We start from the raw sequence: 21831 nt of genomic DNA on the forward strand, positions 1-21831 counted from the left end.
GGCCATTGTCACAAAACGGTCGAAACCTCGCTGATCAGATTCCTACCATACACAGCACCTCAAAAGATTTTGAATCGATTGAACTGTGGGGACAGTCGATCTACTGCTGCTCCTGCCTTGCCCCTAATCTATCGAAAATTTTTACCGATTTTGGAAATTGTTTGAAATTACTGTTGGTCACACATGTTGTACAATAAATTCTGAGCATATTCAATCACTCTAAATCGAACAGGAAATGTTTATGTGTGTATAGCTTGCATTAAAGAGATTCTGAATTGATTTTGAATACCTGTTTTTATTCAGCAGGCAGCTTCAGCATTATAATCCAAACTGACTCGCCACATTCCCATAGCAGAACGAGGTCTTAATCCCCCTGAAATCCCCGGGGCAAAATTCAGATTCTGCTTCCTGGTAGAGGCAGAGCTCTGTGCAGTAACTCTGCTTCCAGTCCAGTCAATCTCAGCCTCCTCCCACCTCTCTCAGCTTTCTTTCACTGAGAGGGGCAGAGAGAGGTGGAGATCGGCAGAGATTGATTGGACTGGATGCAGAGCTACTCCGCTCAGCTCTGCCTCCCATGGGCAGCAAAATCTGTGACTTGGAAAGCCGTGGAAATTTGCCCCATGATTTCATGTGGATAAAGACCTCGTTCTGCCGTGGGGATGCGGCAAATCAGTTTGAATTGTAATGCTAAAGCTGCCTGCTGAATGAAAACAGGTATTCTAAATCGCTTCAGTCTCTCTTTAAAGGGAACCTAAACCGAGAGGGATATGGATGTTTCCTTTTAAACAATACCAGTTGCCTGGCAGTCCTGCTGACCTCTGTGGCTGCAGTGGTGGCTGAATCAAACACCTGAAACAAGCATGCAGCTAATCCAGTCTGACTTCAGTCAGAGCACCTGATCTGCATGCTTGTTCAGGGGCTGTGGCTAAAAGCATTAGACACAGGATCAGCAGGAGAGTCAGGCAACTGGTATTATTTTAAAAGGAAAAATCAATATGCTTCTCAGTTTAGGTTCCCTTTAAGGTCCTAGCAGCAGAGATCTGACAGAGGTGCCAACCACTCTCCAAAGTTACCATATACAGTAGCAAGAAAAAGTATGTGAACCCTTTGGAATTATATGGATTTCTGCACAAATTGGTCATAAAATGCGATCTGATCTTCATCTAAGTCACAACAATAGACAATCACAGTCTGCTTAAACTAATTCCACACAAATAATTAAATGTTTCCATGTTTTTTATTAAACACACCATGTAAACATTCACAGTGCAGGTGGAAAAGGTATGTGAACCCTTGGATTAAATAACTGGTTGAACCTCCTTTGGCAGCAATAACTTCAACCAAACGTTTCTTGTAGTTGCAGATCAGATGTGCACAACAGTCAGGAGTAATTTTGACCATTCCCCTTTACAGAACTGTTTCAGTTCAGCAATATTCTTGGGATGTCTGTTGTAAATCACTTTCTTAAAGAGAATCTGTACTCTAAAATTCTTACAATAAAAAGCATACCATTCTATTCATTATGTTCTCCTGGGTCCCTCTGTGCTGTTTCTGCCTGCAATCCTGGATTGTAATTGCCATTTTTATCCAGTGTTTACAAACAAAAGACATAGCAAGTGATACGCTGAGAAGAGCTGAGTGTGTGAGTCATACAGAGTGTGCAGGGGACCTGGAGAGGGTGTGTATAGCTTCTAGCCAATCACAAGCAGCACAGCACATTCCAGCTTGACTGCCTCAGCCCGACAAAGCCGACAAAGGAGAGAAGATTAGATCATATAACAGAGATAATACAGCCACTGTGCAAATAGGAAAGGCTGCAGTTAGACAGAGCACATTAGAACAGGTATAGGAACTTATAGGACAGAAGAAATAAGGATGAACATTTTGTTATAGAGTCTCTTTAAAGGAATACTATCGATTCACATATTTTTTTCAATTGACACAGGAATTGTTTGGGAAGTGCTGCTAAGTACTGGTGTATACATTTTAGTAGCAACTTCTTTGTTTACTGTTAGCAAAATACATTCAAAGTTTACTGACGCCAAAACTGACGGCTGACTGAGCCATGAGGATAGGGGAAATTCCCCTCACACTTGATCAGTTACCTCTATGTGTAGCTCTGTGTGTGACAGAGAGAGCAGCTCCTGTGTCCTGTGTTTCTGACTGAAGTGTCTGAAGAGAGCAGAGGAAATGTAACTAATTGTCACAGCTTGTTCATACTGTTCTTGCTTTCAGAGTTTGATATGTTTGATATTTGCTTTCTGTAGTCTGATATGCAACTCTGGCTGTGCATTGAAGCAGACACCCCTTCTGCAATTGATTTGTCCAAATATAGCTAAATCCTACCCTCAATAAATTACAGTTTTTGCCTCTGATATTTAACATGAAAAGTAGGAAAATGTTTACACAGCTACTTAAACATTATTTGCACACTGTCATTTTAGAATACTTGGGTATCGATAGTATTCCTTTAAGGTCATGCCAAAGCATCTCAATTGGGTTGAGGTCAGAACTCTGACTGGGCCACTCCAGAAGGCATATTTTCTTCTGTTTAACCAGCTGAGCGGTCTGGACGAGCTCAGCTCGTCCAACACCGCCAGCGGCTGCCGCTCAGGCCCTGCTGGGCCGATTTTAATGAAATAAAAAGCAGCACACGCAGCCGGCACTTTGCCAGCCGCGTGTGCTGCCTGATCGCCGCCGCTCTGCGGCGATTCGCCGCGAGCAGCGGCGAAAGAGGGTCCCCCCAGCCGCCTGAGCCCAGCGTAGCCGGAACAAAAAGTTCTGGCCAGCGCTAAGGGCTGGATCGGAGGCGGCTGACGTCAGGACGTCGGCTGACGTCGATGACGTCACTCCGCTCGTCGCTATGGCGACGATATAAGCAAAACAAGGAAGGCCGCTCATTGCGGCCTTCCTTGTTTATTCTGGGCGCCGGAGGCGATCGGAAGATCGCCTCCGGAGCGCCCTCTAGTGGGCTTTCATGCAGCCAACTTTCAGTTGGCTGCATGAAATAGTTTTTTTTTTATTTAAAAAAAACCCTCCCGCAGCCACCCTGGCGATTTAATCAGAACGCCAGGGTGGTTAAGCCATTTTGTTGTTGATTTACTTCTGTGCTTTGGGTTATTGTCCTGTTGCAACATCCATCTTCTGCTGAGCTTCAGCTGGTAGACAGATGGCGTTAAGTTCTCCTGCAAAACGTCTTGATAAACTTGGAAATTCATTTTTTCTTCAATTATGGCAATCCGTCCAGGCCCTGGCGCAGCAAACCAGCCCCCACCACCACACTTCACAGTTGGGATGAGGTTTTGATGTTGGTGTGCTGTGTCTTGTTTTCTCCACACAGTGTTGTGTGTTTCTTCCAAACAACTCGACTTTGGTTTAATCTGCCCACAGAATATTTCGCCAGTACTGCTGTGGAACATTCAGGTGCTCTTTTGGAAACTTTAAACGTGCAGCAATGTTTTTTTGGACAGCAGTGGCTTCCTCTGTGGTATTCTCCCATGAACTCTATTCTGGTTTATTGTTTACGTATCATAGATTTGCTAACAGGGATGTTAGCATATGCCAGAGACTTTTGTAAGTCTTTAGCTGACACTCTAGGATTCGTTTTCACCTCATTGAGCATTCTGCGCTGTGCTCTTGCAGTCATCTTTACAGGACAGCCACTCCTAGGGAGAATAGCAGCAGTGCTGAACTTACCTCTTTCTATCTATCTATTTATTTCTATCTATTTATTTTTTTTATTTATTCCTATCTATTTCTTATCTATTTGTAGACAATTTGTCTTACCATGGACTGATGAACAGCAAGGCTTTTGGTGATACTTTTATAACCCTTTCCAGCTTTATGAAAGTTCACAATTCTTAATTGTAGGTCTTCTGAGAGCTCATTTGTGCGAGGCATCATTCCCATCAGGCAATGCTTCTTGGGGAAAGCAAACCCAAAACTGGTGTGTGTTTTTTTTATAGCGCAGAGCAACTGTAACTAACACCTCCAATCTCATCTCATTGAATGGACTCCAGCTGGCTAACGCCTCACTCCAATTAGCTCTTGGAGATATCATTAGTCTAGCGGTTCACATACTTTTTGCACCTGCACTGTGAATGTTTACCTGGTGTGTTCAATAAAAACATGGAAACATTTAACTATTTGTGTGGTATTAGTTTAAACAGGCTGTGATTGTCTATTGTTGTGATTAAGTCTAGAAATATAGCTCTGACTCACTAAATAAAAGTAAAGGGGTCGACTTGTACATGAGTTGGACCGGTGGCGAAGCACTAGGGGTTGCAGAGGTTGTGACTGCATCGGGGCCCTTGGGCCAGATTGGCCCCAAAGGGCCTATCCTCAACCACAGTATTAGCTCTTTATTTGGTCATGTGCTGAAAATATTCACTTCTAAAGATGCTTTGAATAGTAGGGATCTTTAATGCACTGTTCCCCATCCCCTTCTTGCTCCTCTGACACTGTGGTTGTCCTTGATTGCTTTTGGTGCGCCGTATCTATTGTTTTGTATAGAGTGCTTGGGGGGAAGGGGGCCCGATGTAAAACTTGCACTGGGGCCCACAGCCCCTTTGCTACGCCACTGAGTTGGACCTAAATTCCTGACTCATAGCCGAGGGGGCAGAGAGCACAACTTCTCTCTCAACCTTTGCAAGCCGCAGCAGCCAGCATGCTTTATAACTCCCCTTCCACCATCACCTTTTGCTTAGGAAAGCACTACTTTGTACAGCTTACTTTTGATATGAGAAGGTTTTAGAGGCACTCATTGCATGTGAGACATTGACATTTTTACCCATTAATGGCTGCAACACTGAGCACACGGAATAATGTGTGTACTATTAGTGTCATTCCCATTTGCAGCAATTTGAGGGGGAGGGGATCCAGTACAGAGTGAAAAATACCACATGTAAAAACATTTATCATAAGTTACTTTTTTCCTATGTCACTAACATTAGGTAGTAAAATCGTACAGATCTGTAAGGTTTTTGAGGGTTTCTGAGCAGAGCCGGGACAAGGTCCTCCAGCACCCAAGGCTGAGACACCAAAGTGCGCCCCTCCATCCCTGCCACCCCAGCCATCACACACTAATTGCTATTAGACTAAGAGGCGCCACAGGGCCCACAACCTCCCCAACACCTTAATATCTAGTTAGATGGCTTGCAGTCACTGCCATGTATCCCCTTTTCTTATTTCTTTCTGCTTCAAACACAATTAGGAATGACAGCTGAATGAATTCTGCGCCCCCTTCTACACTGCGCCCTGAGGCTGGAGACTCTCCAGCCTATGCCTCGGCCCGGCCCTGTTTCTGAGTTATTTATTTCTTTACAAAAACACCTGCTGAAACTGCAGTTGCTCAGTCCAACTACCAAAATCTTGTGCAAAGGATTGGGGAGGCTGACCAGCATTTTTGTATCGATCCTTTCCAGAGAGTGGTTGTAAAAACTAAAGGTATTACTGAGAATCCTCCATGAGGAGTTGGACTAGTCCAAAATCTTGCACATCTGTCAACTTTTTACTACCTACTATAAGGGACAGAGCATTTTACTCTGGGAGAAATGTACATTTTAAATGTATATATTTTACATTTTTTGTGATGGTGTTTCTTTAAAATAGATATACCTAAGTTTTACTGTGTTATAAAGTGCATGATATATGGAAATGAGATATCCTTCTATTCTGTCCTTATTGGTTTATTTTGATGTTTTAGGTTGTCTGGCAACAACACATTCTAAAGCCATTCACAAACTGGACATTCCTTCTTTCGATTGGCCAATTGCTCCATTTCCAAGACTGAAATATCCACTGGAGCAGTTTGTGAAGGAGAACCGTGATGAAGAGGCACGCTGCTTGGAAGAGGTAAACATATTAGGGCATGCAGTCTTCAGAGTAGTACACATTGCTGGGTATAAAAACTAAAGAAACATCCATTGTATTCAGGAAACCATGTGTAAGTCAATATTAGGAGAGTAAAAGATCGGCACTAGTTGCACCTGGCAGCCTATGGTGGGGGACTGGTGACCAACTCACTGTGCCTCCGGTAAAAGAGATCCACTTCAACACAAGAAAAGCCATGTGTAAGTGGTTACTGGCCAGTCACGTGGCCCAGGGCCATTTTGATATCTTTTACTCCCAGCATATCAACAAGTCGATGAAATAAATAGTACAGTTTTGCAGTAGGCATTATTACACGCTGCCGCTTTGGTACCGCTATTCTCAGAAGTCATCATATCACATTCCACAGGAAAGGCACCTTAGAGAAGAGTTATACCTGCTCTTCACTCTAAACATTATTCAGTAAAGCTTTAAATGGAGCATTGCAAGAGTTTGTAGTAAATATATTTATTTGTTTATTGCTGTAACTCAGCTGTTAACCATTTAGCAACCAATTTATTTAGAGGCTTGCAAGTGCTCCAGGCCAATTTATTATTTCACATTTTTCAATGTATGTGTTACATTTCCCTGCTTCTAATTAGTACTGCTGCTATATGCCTTTATGGCCACTTGTCACTAGGGGGCAGTATGAGACAATAACAGAGGACTTATGCTTTCAGTTTCTATATGTTCTGCTAGTAGGGAGAGAGAGATCAAAGCATTCCAATAATTTACAGCACAACAAGTTCTGCCAACTGAAGTCAAAAGCAGTGCACTTATCTCAAACAAGACAACTCTATTGAAGTTGCTAATGGGTTAAAAACCTTCACATACTCCTCACCCTCAAGATATTAACTTAAAAGCAATACTTGCAGATTCATTATCTAGTTTATTTAAAAAGCCCAAGTTAGCCAAACCTCCCTTTGTGTATTGTACTATTAGTCTGTCCTGGTAAAATTCTAAAATATGATATTCAGAAGAACTACAACATAATAATCAGCTGGTAAGTCTTCCATTTCCCCAACTAAGTACAGTTTCTTTGCCTACAAAGTGAGCAGATAGCTCTGTCTACAGCCACACCAGCTGAAAGGCCTCATTCAGACTATACCTATTGCCATGCGCATTTCAGCAATGCTTATGGCGTGTGGCACACAAGAACCTCAGTTAAGACTTCTAGATTAGGATAAACAAAAACTCTGTTGACAGAGGTGCCAAGAGCGCCACAGATTGTCCTTCTTGGCACACCATTGACCTAAGGAAGTGAGCATTTGGTCTCACGAAACACGTTGTCTCAGGGAGAAACCCTGCAGAACGGGCATTATCCACATGCTCAGAAGGTGGTTGCATTAAGCAACCCTGGTTTGTGAGCATCCTGTTTTTTCTTTTTTTTTTTTTACATCTAGACCCGCAATTCAAAGACATACAGGGCCTGTTTAACCAGTTCACCCCAAGGGTTTTTACCCTAACGGACCAGAGCAATTTTCACCTGTCAGTGCTCCTCCCTTTTATTCCCTAATAACTTTATTACTACTTATCACAAGAAAATGATCTATACCTCGTTTTTTTTCGCCACCAATTAGGCTTTCTGTGGGTAATAAATTTTGCTAAGAATTATTTTATTCTAAATGTGTTTTAATGGGAAAAATAAGAAAATAATGGAAAAAAATCATTATTTCTCAGTTTTCAGCCTCTATCGTTTTAAAAATTAAACGTTCTCCTGTTGATAAAACAGACACATTTTATTTGCCCAGATGTCATGATTATTAAACCGTTTAAATTATGTCCCTATCACAATGTACGGTGACAATATATTATTTTGAAATATAGGTGGTATTTTTCTGTTTTGTTTTTCTTTTGTCCGGTCCATAATTACAAGCCCCTATGTAGTAAAGCAAAAGTAATTTTCCATCATAAAATATAGATTAATAAAGCTGAGCCCCTAAGGCAACTATTTATGTATTTTTAACTGATTTTTTTTATGAGTGTTTTTTTTTATTGGGGGGAGGCTTTGGTAAAAACAAGTTATTAATTTTATTAGTATTGTGTAAGTATGTATGTGTCTGTATGTGTAATTTTACTTTTTTTTTTTTTTTTTTTACTTTTTGACCACAAGATGGTGCTCGTGAACACTTTCCCGTTATAGGAAATGTTCACTTTTTTTTTCTACATTTAAATACAATGTGAAGGCTTCCTGATTTATGAATGGACGTGGCCGCTGATCGTGGTCACATCCATTCATTCCAGGCATTGCGATTGGGTAGAGGACCGCTCGGTCCTCTTCCCTAATCGCTCAACAAAGAAACCCGACGAAAACGGCGGCGGGAGCGGCACGCACACTTGCGGAGCGGTGGCGGGAACGCGCGATGTATTAAAACGTCATGTTGCCGTTAACAGGCTAAAACATGACGTTTTAATATGTTAGAATGCTGTTAAATTGTTAAGGGGCCGGGGCTAACTAGCGTTTTCCCCCCCCCCCCCCCCCCGCCCGCCATTACCCCTCTGCTCCTTTGGCCCTGCAAGTATAATAGCAGCCATAATTACCTATTAGTCCACAAGCGGATGGGCAGTGGCTGCACTCTGCGACATGCTGTCTCCCTCCCACTCTATGACCCGGCGTGTCATGTGTAAACACGCGCCGGGTCATAGAATGGGAGGAAGACAATGTGTCTCGGAGTGCAACCGCTGCCTGTCTGCTTACCCGCCGGGACTGACATGTCATTTTGGCTGCTATTATACTTGCAGGGCCCCGGGGAGCAGGGGGAGCAGGCAGACTGTAGCAGGGTCGGCTCTGCGGGGGCCTCAGCAGAGGTAGGGGCCCCGGGGCAGTTGCCCCTTTTGCCTCTATGGTAGCGCCGGCCCTAAAGACATACTACACCATATTGGGCTCCTGCTCTTCTTTTGTGTTTCCTTTTTCATCCAAGGTTCTTGGACACACACCCCATGCTTATAGATGGGGCAGATTTTGCAGGTAACAGTGCTAATATTTAATATCTAATATTTAAAGAAAACATGAACTTAAAATAAAAAGTCAAAATAAACATACACACGTCATACTTGCCTCCCGTGTAGTCTACTTATCAGTCTCTTTCTCCTCTCCTGCATCCTGTTTGTCCACTGTGATCAATGGAATTTTCCATCCTCCATTTTTCGAATAAACAAAAAGAGGGACACCGAGAGCCCAATATAATGTAGTATGCACTTGTAAATGAAGGTGTGTGAAAAGAGTATGTGCAATATACTCACAAGTCAGGGTCACTGCACAGGCAACCACTGTAAAAGAAGGTGGGGAGATTAGACCTGTCCCCACTCAGTATTAAGAAGTCGCTCTCTGTAGATCAAGGAAAAAAGGGGTAACACTCCTCCACCAAGGCTGGATATGTATAACGTAGTATGGATACAGAGGCGCCAGAAGGATAAAAAGATCTAAATTGTTTAAAAGTGAGGAGGTAGAGATGGACTTACCTCCTCCGGGCAGACGCAAGAAAATGCCAATCAATTTTCAGAAAAACAATTTATTTACATACCCCAGTAAAAATACAACGTGTTTCGTGGGAGTGACCCGCTTCCTCAGGCAATAAGATGGAGCATATACAAAAACAGGTTGGTACTATGCCATGCGCCTCTGTGAGGATGGAAGGGAACCATTGTAAGAAGAAAATGGTGAGCTTCTGAGGCGAACTGACTAATTTCCACTGGCAGTTGAACTGTGTGCTCAGGAAGCAGTTACCAGTAAGCAGTGAGCAGTTACCAGGCAGCAGAAAGCAGTTACCAGGCAGCTGCAAGCAGTTGAGAGAGTTTGAGAGGCATTTCACTGCCTTTCAACTGCCTGTAGAAAAGAGGCCTTAACCACTTTCCGACCGCGTCACGCCAATGGGCGTGGCCACGGCGGCAGCCCCAGGACCGCCTAACGCCGATTGGCGTAAAGTCCTGGGGCTCTGTTTTGCAGGAGATTGCGCGCAGGCTCCTGCTTGGGGGGCGGAGCTATTGCTATTGCCGCTCGGGAGACTGTTAGACGACGTGATCGCCGTCTATTTATATGGTGCAGCGCTGCGATTAGCAGCAGCGCTGCACTGGGGACAGCCGTGTGACACGGCTGTCCCCCTGGGGGACAAGAGAGCGATAGGCTCTCATAGGGTGAAGCCTTTGAGAGCTGATCGCCATGATTGGCTGTCTGGGGGGAGGAAGGAAAGGAGTTTAAAGGAACAGGTTGTTTTGTTTTTTTTAAACCCGAACAAAAATATTTATTTAAAAAAATAAACATGGGGGGAGCGATCAGACCTCACCAACAGAGAGCTCTGTTGGTGGGGAGAAAAGGGGGGGGGAATCACTTGTGTGCTGTGTTGTGCGGCCCTGTAGCTTGGCCTTAAAGCTGCAGTGGCCAGTTTCACTAACAATGGCTTGGTCACTAGGGGGGTTTAGCCCTGCAGTCCTCAAGAGGTTAATGTGTAAATTCTTAAAATACTATAATACATTTAAAATGGCCCTTGTACAGCTCATAGAACTCCTTACAGTGTCCGCCTCCTCAGTTTGGCACTGGGTATTTTCTACGTTTGCCATTCCTGTACTAGACTGACAGTTTCTGTTTCTTCTTAGGTGGAGGATTTGATTGTAAAATATAGAAAAAAGAAAAAGACTGTTGCTGGTATTGTGGTGGAGCCAATCCAGTCAGAAGGAGGAGACAATCATGCGTCCGACAATTTCTTCAGGAAGCTGAGAGACATTGCCAGAAAGGTTGGAATGCTATTCTTACCTTCAATATCATTATGTTGTTGTTTCCTCACTTCTTGTTTTATCATATGTCGCTTATTATCAACCTATATCAAGTTGTACACCTGCCACAAAGAGACCACAAGTTTTATATGCTTGCAAGTTAAAAGCCCAGCAGAGTAGCGTAGTATAGACAGTATTAGGCCTGGAACCCACTAGATAGACCCTCTAGCGATTTGTGATAGCGTTTTGCAAGCAATTTTGGAAGCGATTTCCCTGCTCCTATACAATTCATTTAAATGGAAACGCTCCCAAAATGCTGCATGTTCTGCGATTGTGATTTCCTTAATTTACATTGTCAGAGTGTTTAGGGAAATCGCTAGCGATTGAAAGCGCTCCCGAAACGCTAAAAAAACGCTCTAGTGGGTTTCAGGCTTTATAGTTGTGCTACAGGCTCTTGTATTTTAAAACCACTTAATTAGCATGTAGAGATTGACAATGAGATGCAAATAATTTTGATGCAGGATTATGCAAGTTTTGTATGCAAGTTTATGCAGCTTGAAAATGGACAAATCGAATTTTACCTCAGTAAGATTTGATTGGTTCGTGTCCAAGCTGCATACATTTGCATAATACGGCATCAACTTGAAATGATTTGCATCTAATTGACCATCCCTATCAGCATATACTACTCAGAATTAAAAGTTTAGTAGTGTTTTAACTGCTGGTAAAGTCCATTTGATGAGCATATGAGGATTCATCCCATTATATTTTTCCACCATTTGTTATGTTACAATCTGGAATTAATATGAGCTTCATTTTACTATTTGAGTCACACAAAATATTCAACGCTTTATCATGATAGAAAAATTAATTCTACAAAAATGTAGTCATTTGTTGGTTCAATAAGGGTTCGCTCCCCTGAGACAGCACTCCATAGGCACTCCTTTTATTGCAGTAATCACAGTGAGTATTTTTAGGTAAGTTGTTTGCATTCTGCCATTTCTTACCATTTTCTCTTGCATTCTTTTTGCCATAGTTGCCCTATATCAGGAATGTCAAACCGGTCCTTCGAGGGCCAAGGTCCCTACACAATTTTGACACAGTTCAAATTAATTGATAGGATTGAATCAGGAAAGGTGTGGTCCATCAGGTAGAACAGATTTCTCTATTTCCCAGTCCGTACTAAACACTGGCATGTATCTGGCCCTCCAGGCTTGGAGTTCAACACCTGTGCCCTAGATCTATAGATAGATAATATAGATGGGGCCCCTGGTAAACAGTACTTTTCAAGTCTTGACACAGATTCTCTAGGGGAGGGACCGATGTACGCAAGTTAGATCCTTGGCAGAGGAGGTCGTTATCAGCTGTCGTGGACGAGTTTAAACTAGTGTGTGTTCGAGGCTTAAGTTCTGAGCTTCTACTGGGTCATTCTGAGACATTTAGATTTCTGATTTTAAATTTCCTCTGCGAGTTTGACAGGTTGTCATTATCTTGCTGCAGAGAGACTACTCCACAGTCTCAAGGCTCCTGCAGATCAAAAGATCTTGGCTTGTGGATAGCCACCGGTTCAAAGTTTTGGATGTTTTTTGTAACCCTCAACTTAAACATTATTCCTTGACATTGGCTAGGGCATGATGACTCATGCCTTTATAATGTCTGTTGTTTTCTCATAACAACCCCTGAGGCTTTCCAGAAACCGTGTACCCAAATCCAGATTATGTGAAACACTGACGCCGGTAAAGTTAATTCAGCTAGTTATTTGGTTTTCAAAAATTGGATGTGGCTGCCGCTTCTGAAAGCAAATGGAAGCATCAGATCTTATATTTTGTTCCACAGCAAACAGATGAATAATTATAAAAACAAGATTTTTTTTTAGCTTTTCATTTATAAGTGGTTTTGAAAACTTAATTTTTTATTTGTGACATTATGAATGACTTTTTATAGATCACTGCTATAGTACCCTGATTAAAATTTCAGATTGCAACTAAAATGTGGGAAGGTCCAAGGGTGTAAATATCTAGGCAGTTAAAAGTTACACTTCAGTTTTGTGTTTATATTACTTTAACTGGGAATCCACTTCATATAACATGTGGAAGGATTAAACTTTTATTCAGGTTTTTTTAATTGTTCTCTGTGTTTAAAGTTTTTTCCTTGCCCTTTGCCGGATTGCAATGGATCATAAAAACTGACCACAAATCTTATGTTATTAATAGGATCTGTTCACACTGTTAGTCCTGATCGTATCCATTTAATCTGTTCTGGTAGACTCAATGCAAAAATCTGTCCTGTGCGATTTTTCCAGACAGCAGATGCATTTCCCACAGAAGCCTGTGGTGAAAATACATCTATTCCAGACTTAAACCTGTCACAGACATTATCGAATCAGAATCTAAACCGCCTGCCTTGAACAGACCATGTGAACCGAGCCTTAAAGGACTACTGTAGGGGGAAAAAGAGTTGAACTTACCTGGGGCTTCTATTGGCCCCCTGCAGAAGTCCTGTGCCTGCGCAGTCAGTCACCAATGCTCTGGTCCTCGCCTCTGGGTTCACTTCTGGAATTTTCGACTTTAAAGTCGGAAAACCACTGTGCCTTTGTGCTGTGTCCTCACTCCCATTGACATCACCAGGAGCGTACTGCGCAAGCGCACACCATACAGGGCCTGCTCCGTACACTACCGGTAACGTCAGCGGGAGCGAGGACGTGGCTGCGCAGGCGCAGTGGTTTTCCAACTTTAAAGTCACAAATTCGGAATGTGAACCAGAGACGGGGACCGGAGCATCGGTGAGTGGCTGCGTGGGCACAGGACGTCTGCAGGGGACCATTAGAAGCCCTGGGTAAGTTCAACTTTTTTTCCCCTACCCCCCTACAGTACTCCTTTAAGGCTTTTCCATCAAACTATTGTCTAAACTTGTCTTGGACAATAGGTTGGGTGTGTGTACACGTGGCAAACGACTAGACGAGCGACTGATAAGAGGCAGTTTGCCTGATCCAACCGGTAAATCAACTGACCAACTATCATGCAGGTTGGCCACGTATGTACATGTCGTCTGAACAACTTGTAATTTTTTTTTTGATTGTGGGTATGATGTGCGCATAGTTTTTAAATGAGTTTGCTGTTTAGTTGGTCAGTGCGTACGTAATGCTTGTGCAGACAACAATACAATAATACAGTAATACAATAACATTTGTAAAGCGCTTTTCTCCCATAGGACTCAAAGCGCATAGTTGTGTCAAGTCATGCGATTCGTCATGTTGGGCGGTTGGAGTTACATACTTGATTTGCACAGTTATATAACTTTTTGTATCAGAATTACTGTTTATTTTTGTTTGCTTTAAGTCTGTTTTCTATACTTCCTGAAAACATTGTGTTCCAACTTGCAATGTGTGTCTTGAGCCTATTCTGAAATCTACTTTTGCCTTTACAGCATGGCTGTGCATTCCTGGTGGATGAGGTTCAGACCGGAGGAGGTGCCACGGGTAAATTCTGGGCTCATGAGCACTGGGGCATGGATGATCCAGCAGATGTTGTGTCTTTCAGTAAGAAAATGATGACTGGAGGGTTTTTCCATAAAGATGAGCTTCGTCCTGATGCAGTAAGTGTTCTAGCAGTCCCTTCTCCAAAAATAGGAATGAATAAAAAAATAGTATCAACAGAATGTAAATTAGCTTTGTTTTAGTTTTCAGTAAGCAGATATGAGTTGCATTCACAAGAGATGCCTTTGGGGTCGGTTCTGCAGCCCTTTGAATGGCGCCTTGGGTCTTGTTAAACCCAAAAGGAATTTATTGAAAGAGAAAAATCTTCAAAGACAGTCCTGTTTGTTCATTCTAGGCCACGGGGTTAGGCAAAACAATCTGGATAGAAGTTATATGGCACTTTATCAACCCATTCCTTGGGAGATACTAAGTGAGATGTAATGTGTTACCCCTGGTTGTTGACTGATATCAATGCAGAGGCTTAAAGCGGCAGTGGATACCCACTTTTATTTTAGTTTTTCTGGTATCCACATCAGGAACACTTCTTATACCCATATATGTCTGCATATTGAATGTTGCCCTGCTCTCCCAGTGTAAATGAAGCATACTAGGTTCAAAGAAGTATTGACTTTCCCCACTTCAGCCATTAATGTTTTCATTTTATGTTTAGTTGTCCATCAAAGTCTCTTACCATGTTTCCATCATTCAACCTTGTTGTGGATTTAAATCTACAATAAGATGGCTGTGGGAAGCAAAAAACAGTGCAGGGATCGTGGCAAACATCAGGAGCGGATTGAAGGCTGGATACCACATGGATGGAACAATGAAAAAAGTGTTTACACTAGTTGTCTGCCCGCAGGATGCTTCTTATGCACTTTTTGGATTTGTTGGGAAAACCATTGTCCTATTGGGACCAATGGTGGGAGAGTGAAGGAAAGCTCCTGTTGAGTTTATATGGAACTTATGTTAAAGTTCAAGTTTACAGACCCAGCAGTGAGAGGGATATGGAGGCAGTCATATTTCCTTCTTTTAAATCAATGCAAATTGGCTGGCTGTCCTGCTGATCTTTGTCACTTGAAGTGAGCCTTCAGCAAAAAAATTAAATAAAAAATGCCCATTTACTTACCCAGGACTTCTTCCAAAATCCTGAAATCTTCTTGGTCCCTCGCTGTCATCATGTGCTCCGCTTTAATCCTCTTCCCCCTTCGTAATCCGGTCGACTGACGAGTTAGCTGGCCACTGACCATGCAAAGCACTGGCCTTGCGTGTCCTCTATCTCGTTCCAGCGGCCGGAGGCGTTCTGCACATGCGCAGTAGCAAACTTTGCCTACTATGCAAGCATAGAGCACACTCGATAGAGGACGCACACGGCACAAGGACGCACATCCAGCATTGGAGATGGACACTGGGGGAATCGCAGAGTACGGGATGATGGCGAGGGTAAGCAAAACTTCAGGGGGCTGGAAGAAGCCCCAGGTAAGTAAATCAACATTTGAATCACACACCTGAAGTGAACATGTAGTTAGTGTGGTAACACTTTAGCCAGAGCACCCAATCTACATACCTGTTCTGGGCTAGTAGCTTAACCACTTATTCCACCAGTACAGTATATCTACTGTACGTCATCTGTGGGCTCATCCAAGCCACAACCACGTAGATATACGTTTTGTACTGGTGGCATCCCTGTGCACGATCGGGCGCGCTCCCGTGCTCGCCCCCGTGCTCGCCCCCGGCACTGTAAGCTGCATTACTAATTGTTCTAAGGGGAAATAATTCCCTTTAACCAATTAGCGCCCCCCCCCCCCCCCTTGCGGATGAAAGATCACCGCTGTAGCAAACAGCTGTGATCCTTCATCTCACCCCCTCCTGGCAGAGATCTGTAAAAAAAGCATGTCCAGCAAGCCTGGCTCACCTTTCCTTTATCCAGCAATGATCCTGCAGCCGCAGCCTCTGTATTCAGCTTGACACCCACCTACCTACTGCCCCGTACACGAGTCCCGGCTTGGTGACATCATCAAGTCGGGACTCGTGTATGGGGCAGAACGGAGGAGGCTGTGAAGCTGAATACAGAGGCTGCCGCTGCAGGATCATCGCTGGATAAAGGAAAGGTGAGCCAGGCATGCTAGACATGCTTTTTTTTGACAGATCTCTGCACTGAGGGGGAGGCTGCCTAATAGGGGAGGGGTTGGGGCTTCTAATGTATAGTCCTGGGGGGATCCTAATTATGGGGGCACATATAGCTAGCCATACACCAGGGGGAACATAAAAGTTAGCTCTCTCCAGTTTAAACTGTGAGATGAGCTAACACAAGGGGCACATCTGGATAGCTATGCTTTTGGGGAGGGGGCTAATAGCAGGGTCACATCTGGCTATATATACATAGGCGGGGGCTGACCTAATAACAGCACATCTAGCTATATACTGGGGGGGGCTAATTCCAGGGGCACATCTAGCTATCTATACTGGGAGAGCCTAATACCAGGGGACACATGTGACTATACTAGGGGGGCGGATATTGGGGGACACATCTGGCTATACTGGGGGGTTAATACTGGGGACACATCTGCCTATCTACCTTGGGGGGGGGGGGCTAATACTGGTGGCATGTTTTTATATACGGTAGCACTTTTTATTTTTAAACTAGAATTGGTAAAACTTTCATGCGACAAAATACCCCCAATGAAAGACTATTTTGTCCTGAAAAAAACAATATGTAGATCATTTAGGTGTCACGAGTGAGGATAAAGTTATGGCCGAATAAATAGGGACATAGCTAAAACATCAAAACAGCTCTGGTCTATAAGGGAAAAACAAGGTCTGGATGCGAAGTGGTTAAAGTACTGAGTCACAGGATCATCCGAACAGCCAGAGAGTATGCATTGTGGAAAAATAAAAAAAAATGGCAGCATATGTTACCACAGGGTCACTTACACTACTGAGTCCACTCATCCTAGTTAAAGAGACTCTGAAGTCTCGCAAAAATGAGGTTTTTCTTTTAAAAACCTCATTAACATTATAGTCTCACCTAAAACAGCCCATTTCCCGGGGTGGGAAACCCCCTCGATCACCCCAAACTGACGGGGGTACAGGGCAGGCAAAAAGATTTTGCTGCCACCCCTATGCGCGTCAATCAGCACGTATCTCCGCCTCTCCCCCGCCCCTCTCAGTGAAGGTAGATTGAGAGGAGCGGGGGAGAGGCGGCGATCCAGCGCTGATTGACGCGCATAGAGGGAGAGCTGCGATGCCTCTATGCAGAAGTTGCCTGCCCGTACCCCCGTGAGTTTGGGGTGATCGAGGGGGTTTGCAGCCGCGGGAATGCTGCGTTTTAGGTGAGACTATACACACACACAGAACATTTATATCGCGCTTTTCTCCTGACGGACTCAAAGCGCCAGAGCTGCAGCCACTAGGACGCGCTCTATAGGCAGTAGCAGTGTTAGGGAGACTTGCCTAAGGTCTCCTACTGAATAGGTGCTGGCTTACTGAACAGGCAGAGCCGAGATTTGAACCCAGGTCTCCTGTGTCAGAGGCAGAGCCCTTAACCATTCCAGCTTTTGCTATCCAACTATAATGTTAATGAGGTTTTTAAAAGAAAAACCTAATTTGTGTGAGACTTCAGAGTCTCTTTAAGAGTTTAGTTTACGTAAGTGCATTCAAATATTGAATTGTTATTCTTTTCTCCCATAAGCCTTACCGAATTTTCAATACCTGGCTTGGCGACCCTTCCAAAACACTTTTGTTGGCTGAAGTTTTAAATGTAATAAAGAGAGAGGATCTCCTTAGCAATGCTGTGCAAGCTGGAAAAGCACTTCAGGATGGACTTTTGGATTTCCAGGTATAGCTTTAAAGAGACTCTGTAACAAATTTTTCAGCCTTAGTTCTTCTATCCTATAAGTTCCTATGCCTGTTCTAATGTGCTCTGGCTTACTTCAGCCTTTCCTAATTGCACTGTCTCTGTAATAAATCTTATCTCCTTTCCTTTGTCGTGTCTGTCGGGCTAAGGCTTGAATGTGTGGAATGTGCAGGGCTGCTTGTGATTGGATAGAAGTGATACACACCCTCTGCAGGCCCCCTGCACACTCTGTATGACTCGCACACTCTGTTTATGTAAGCCTATCACAAGCTGGTTAGTTTGTTTGTAAACACTGCCTAAAACTGTTAATTACAAGCCAGGATTGCAGCAGAGAGTGGCAGAAACAGCACAGAGGGGCACAGGAGAAAATAAGGAATAGAATGGTATGCTTTTTAGTGTAAGAATATTAGAGTACAGATTCTCTTTAATCTGCTCATATTCTCATCTTCATGCATTATATTGCCACTGAATCGCTGAATTACCATTAAAGGCCACTTTTGTAAGGGGAAATTGAGAGAATAGACCAGCCACCTATGGTGTGGGTTAGCATACAGGCCTTTTGGAGTCTTTGCAAACAAAATGGGCAGTCCAACTGCTCACTAGGGATGATCAATGAGATGCAAATATTTCCGAGTTGATGCAAACCTGTCATTTTTTATACAAATATATGCAGCTTGAAATTGGACCAATCAATTTAAACCTGGGCTTAAATTGATTGTTCCAAACAGAAGACGAGTCTTCAACAAAGAATAAGAGCAGGAAAATCTCTACAACAATAAATATTGCATAGCTCTGCATTCAAAAAGGAAAGAGGTTTACCAGCTGGTGACAACCCACATTATAAGGTTGTATCAACGATTTGGTAGGACATCAGGAAGCAACAGTCTGTCTAGGATCCAGCAATTCAACAATGATTCATCTCACAAATGGATATTAGTAAACATCATAAAAACAAACAAACGGCAACTTAAGTGTAAACCGTTTAATGTAGAGTTTTCATAGTAAAAACAGCATAAAAAATAGCATAAAAACAAAACTTACATACGGGGCCCATTCAATGGGAACCCCGAGAAAGTTGCACGCGTGTATGGGTCAGCAGAAAAGGACAGTATAAAGGTTCTGCCTGTTTCTTTCCCGATCGGTTTCGCAAACTAGCATCATCAGGGGATTCAACGGGGCTGTTTTTACTATGAGAACTCTATATTAAACGGTTTACACTAATGGCCCATACTCGCGGGCAACTTCTAGGGCCTGTCGTCAGCACACGTGAGCGTGTGGGCGACAGCTCCTCGCCAGGTCCCTCCGCGTACACACGCGGAAGAGGGACCAGCGGCGCGACGGAAGCTGTCGCCGACGTTCCTCCTCTTACCGCCGGAACCTCCGTATACTTCAATGGAGGTTGCTGTCGCTCACGCGGACTAGCGACAGTTGCGGCGGCGACTGTCGCCAGGCGATTGAGCAGTTCAATCGCCTGGCGACATCAGCGACGGGCGACAGTTCGGGGTGCGCGCCCGTGCAATGGCCCATACTCACGGGCGACCTGTCGCAGCAACACGCGCGCTCCGTGTGTTGCGGCGACAATTGTAGCCCGTGAGTATGGGCCATTAGAGTTGCCCTTGTTTGTTTTTTATGATGTTTACTGATATCCATTCGTGAGATGAATCATTGTTGAATTGGTGGATCCTGGACAGATTGTTGCTTCCTGATGTCCTACCAAATCGTTGATACAACCTTATAATGCGGGTTATCACCAGCTGGTAAGCCTCTTTCCCTTATTTGGGTATCCATGAATGCAGAGCTGTGCCATGACCCCAATATTTATTGTGGTGGAGATTTGCCTGCTCTTATTCTTTGTTGAAGACTTGTCTTCTGTTTTTGGACTCTGCGCTGATCATATATGATTATTTTACTGTTTGGTAAAGGATGTTCTATGGGCAAGTCCTCTATAACGTCCTCTATATACATCTATCTAGTCCTCTAAATCTTAATGTCTGAGCAAGGGTTTTGGAACAATGCCTTTCATGTGAGATCTGTAGCTTTAGTGAATGGTTACTGTTTTTGCAGCCTGAATGAAGAATCTTTACAGTCCGCTGAGCTGTAACTAAACCAATATCAGAGAGATGATGACATACTGATCTGTTTAATTCGGAACCCACATTACATTTAACAATGTGACAAATGTCTTCACTTTTTGGGCCAAAAACATGCTTTCAACTGTGAAACTGGTGATATTATTACAGGTAGCCTGAACGCATGAACAAGTTCTTCAAGATTATGATAACATGTTAGCTGAATGTAGCAGCATTAGTGGATTTGTACAATTTATTTCAGTCACTAATCAGCGTTTACTTTTAACCAAAACCTTTCCTGTGGGCTTTCTCTTACAGTCCCGATTTCCACACCTTGTGAGCAGAGTCAGGGGCAGAGGGACCTTCTGCGCTTTTGATGCTCCAAATGATGCAGCTCGAGTAAAGCTAATAAGTCAAGCAAGAAACAAAGGTAAACACAACCGAGAGTCCAATATGTTGTAGTATGTTATATTGAAGGAGGTGGAATAAATGCACAGTGTAATGTTATACTCACTAATGTGGGTTACCACACAGGCAACCATTATATGTGCAGGTGTGGAGAATTAGGACCTGACCACACTCAGGTTAAGAAGTCGGTCTCTGTAGATAGGAAACAATAGGGGGTAGCACCCCTCCACCAAGGGTGGACTTCACAATGCGATGAAAGGTTGTAACAGAGATGCCAATATGGGATAAAAGCTTTTAAAATCTGTTTAAAAAGTTGTTCGCAGTGGACTTACCTCCACAGTAAGTAGACACAAGTTCTGTTGATAAGTCAACAATAACATTTATTTGCATATTCCACGGTGCAACACGATTTGCGGGTACAATCCCGCTTCATTAGGCAATAATGGAGCAAAAAAAAAAAACTGTGAAAAACAGAGCCAATAGGCTAAGAATCTTGGACAAAGTTTCACAAATAAATGTAGTTTACACAAAGTCCATGTAATATATACTTATAATAGACTTTTAGTGCATTGGCTTCAATTAGTAGTGTGTCGCTGGAAAAACGAGTAAGATCATAGAATTTTTACATGCCATAAAATGTGTATATTATTTTTATGGCATGTAAAAATTCTATGATCTCACACTTTTTTTTGAGCCACACACCACTAATGGAAGCAAAAGTTGAGGGGCGCATGGATTCCACTCAGTATCAGCAGATTCTGGAGACCAATGTCCAGGAATCAGTGACAAAGCTGAAGCTGCGCCGGGGCTGGATCTTTCAACAAGACAACGATCCCTAAAGACTGCTCAAAATCCACTAAGGCATTCATGCAGAGGAACAAGTACAATGTTCTGGAATGGTCATCTCAGTCCCCAGACCTGAATATAATTGACAATCTGTGGTGTGAGTTAAAGAGAGCTGTCCATGCTCGGAAGCTATCAAACCTGAATAAACTAGAGATGTTTTGCAAAGAGGAATGGTCCAAAATACCTTCAACCAGAATCCAGACTCTCATTGGAACCTACAGGAAGTGTTTAGAGGCTGTAATTTCTGCAAAAGGAGGATCTACTAAATATTGATTGCATTTCTTTTTTTTGGTGCCCAAATTTATGCACCTGCCTAATTTTGTTTAAACAATTATTGTCCCACTGTATTACATGAACTTTGTGTGAACTATATTTATTTGCGAAACTTTGTACTAGATTCTTAGCCTATTGCCTCTTTTCCCTAGTTTTTTAATTCTCCGTTATTGCTTGATGAAGCGGGATTGTTCCCGCGAAAACGCATTGCACCATGGAGTATTCAAATAAATTTTATTGTTGGCTTATTATCTACAGATCTTGTGCCAAGAAACAAAGGTAAAAACATAAGTCCTCCCTTTATATTCATCCCATTCTTGATGCTTAAC

General features: G+C 43.1%; 1 protein-coding gene across 2 annotated transcripts in view; it reads left to right on the top strand.

Moving 5' to 3' along the window:
• Positions 1–21831, top strand: part of ABAT (4-aminobutyrate aminotransferase) — a 211214-nt gene that overhangs the window by 186425 nt on the left and 2958 nt on the right. For both annotated transcript variants that reach the window (XM_068246831.1, XM_068246832.1), the window contains exons 11-15: positions 5705–5853; positions 10462–10599; positions 14005–14172; positions 17742–17888; positions 20294–20405. In XM_068246831.1, coding sequence (XP_068102932.1) covers positions 5705–5853; positions 10462–10599; positions 14005–14172; positions 17742–17888; positions 20294–20405 — 714 coding nt within the window. The remainder of the gene's footprint in view (positions 1–5704; positions 5854–10461; positions 10600–14004; positions 14173–17741; positions 17889–20293; positions 20406–21831) is intronic.

This window comes from Hyperolius riggenbachi, chromosome 7, assembly GCF_040937935.1.
Source record: "Hyperolius riggenbachi isolate aHypRig1 chromosome 7, aHypRig1.pri, whole genome shotgun sequence".
Lineage (NCBI taxonomy): Eukaryota > Metazoa > Chordata > Amphibia > Anura > Hyperoliidae > Hyperolius > Hyperolius riggenbachi.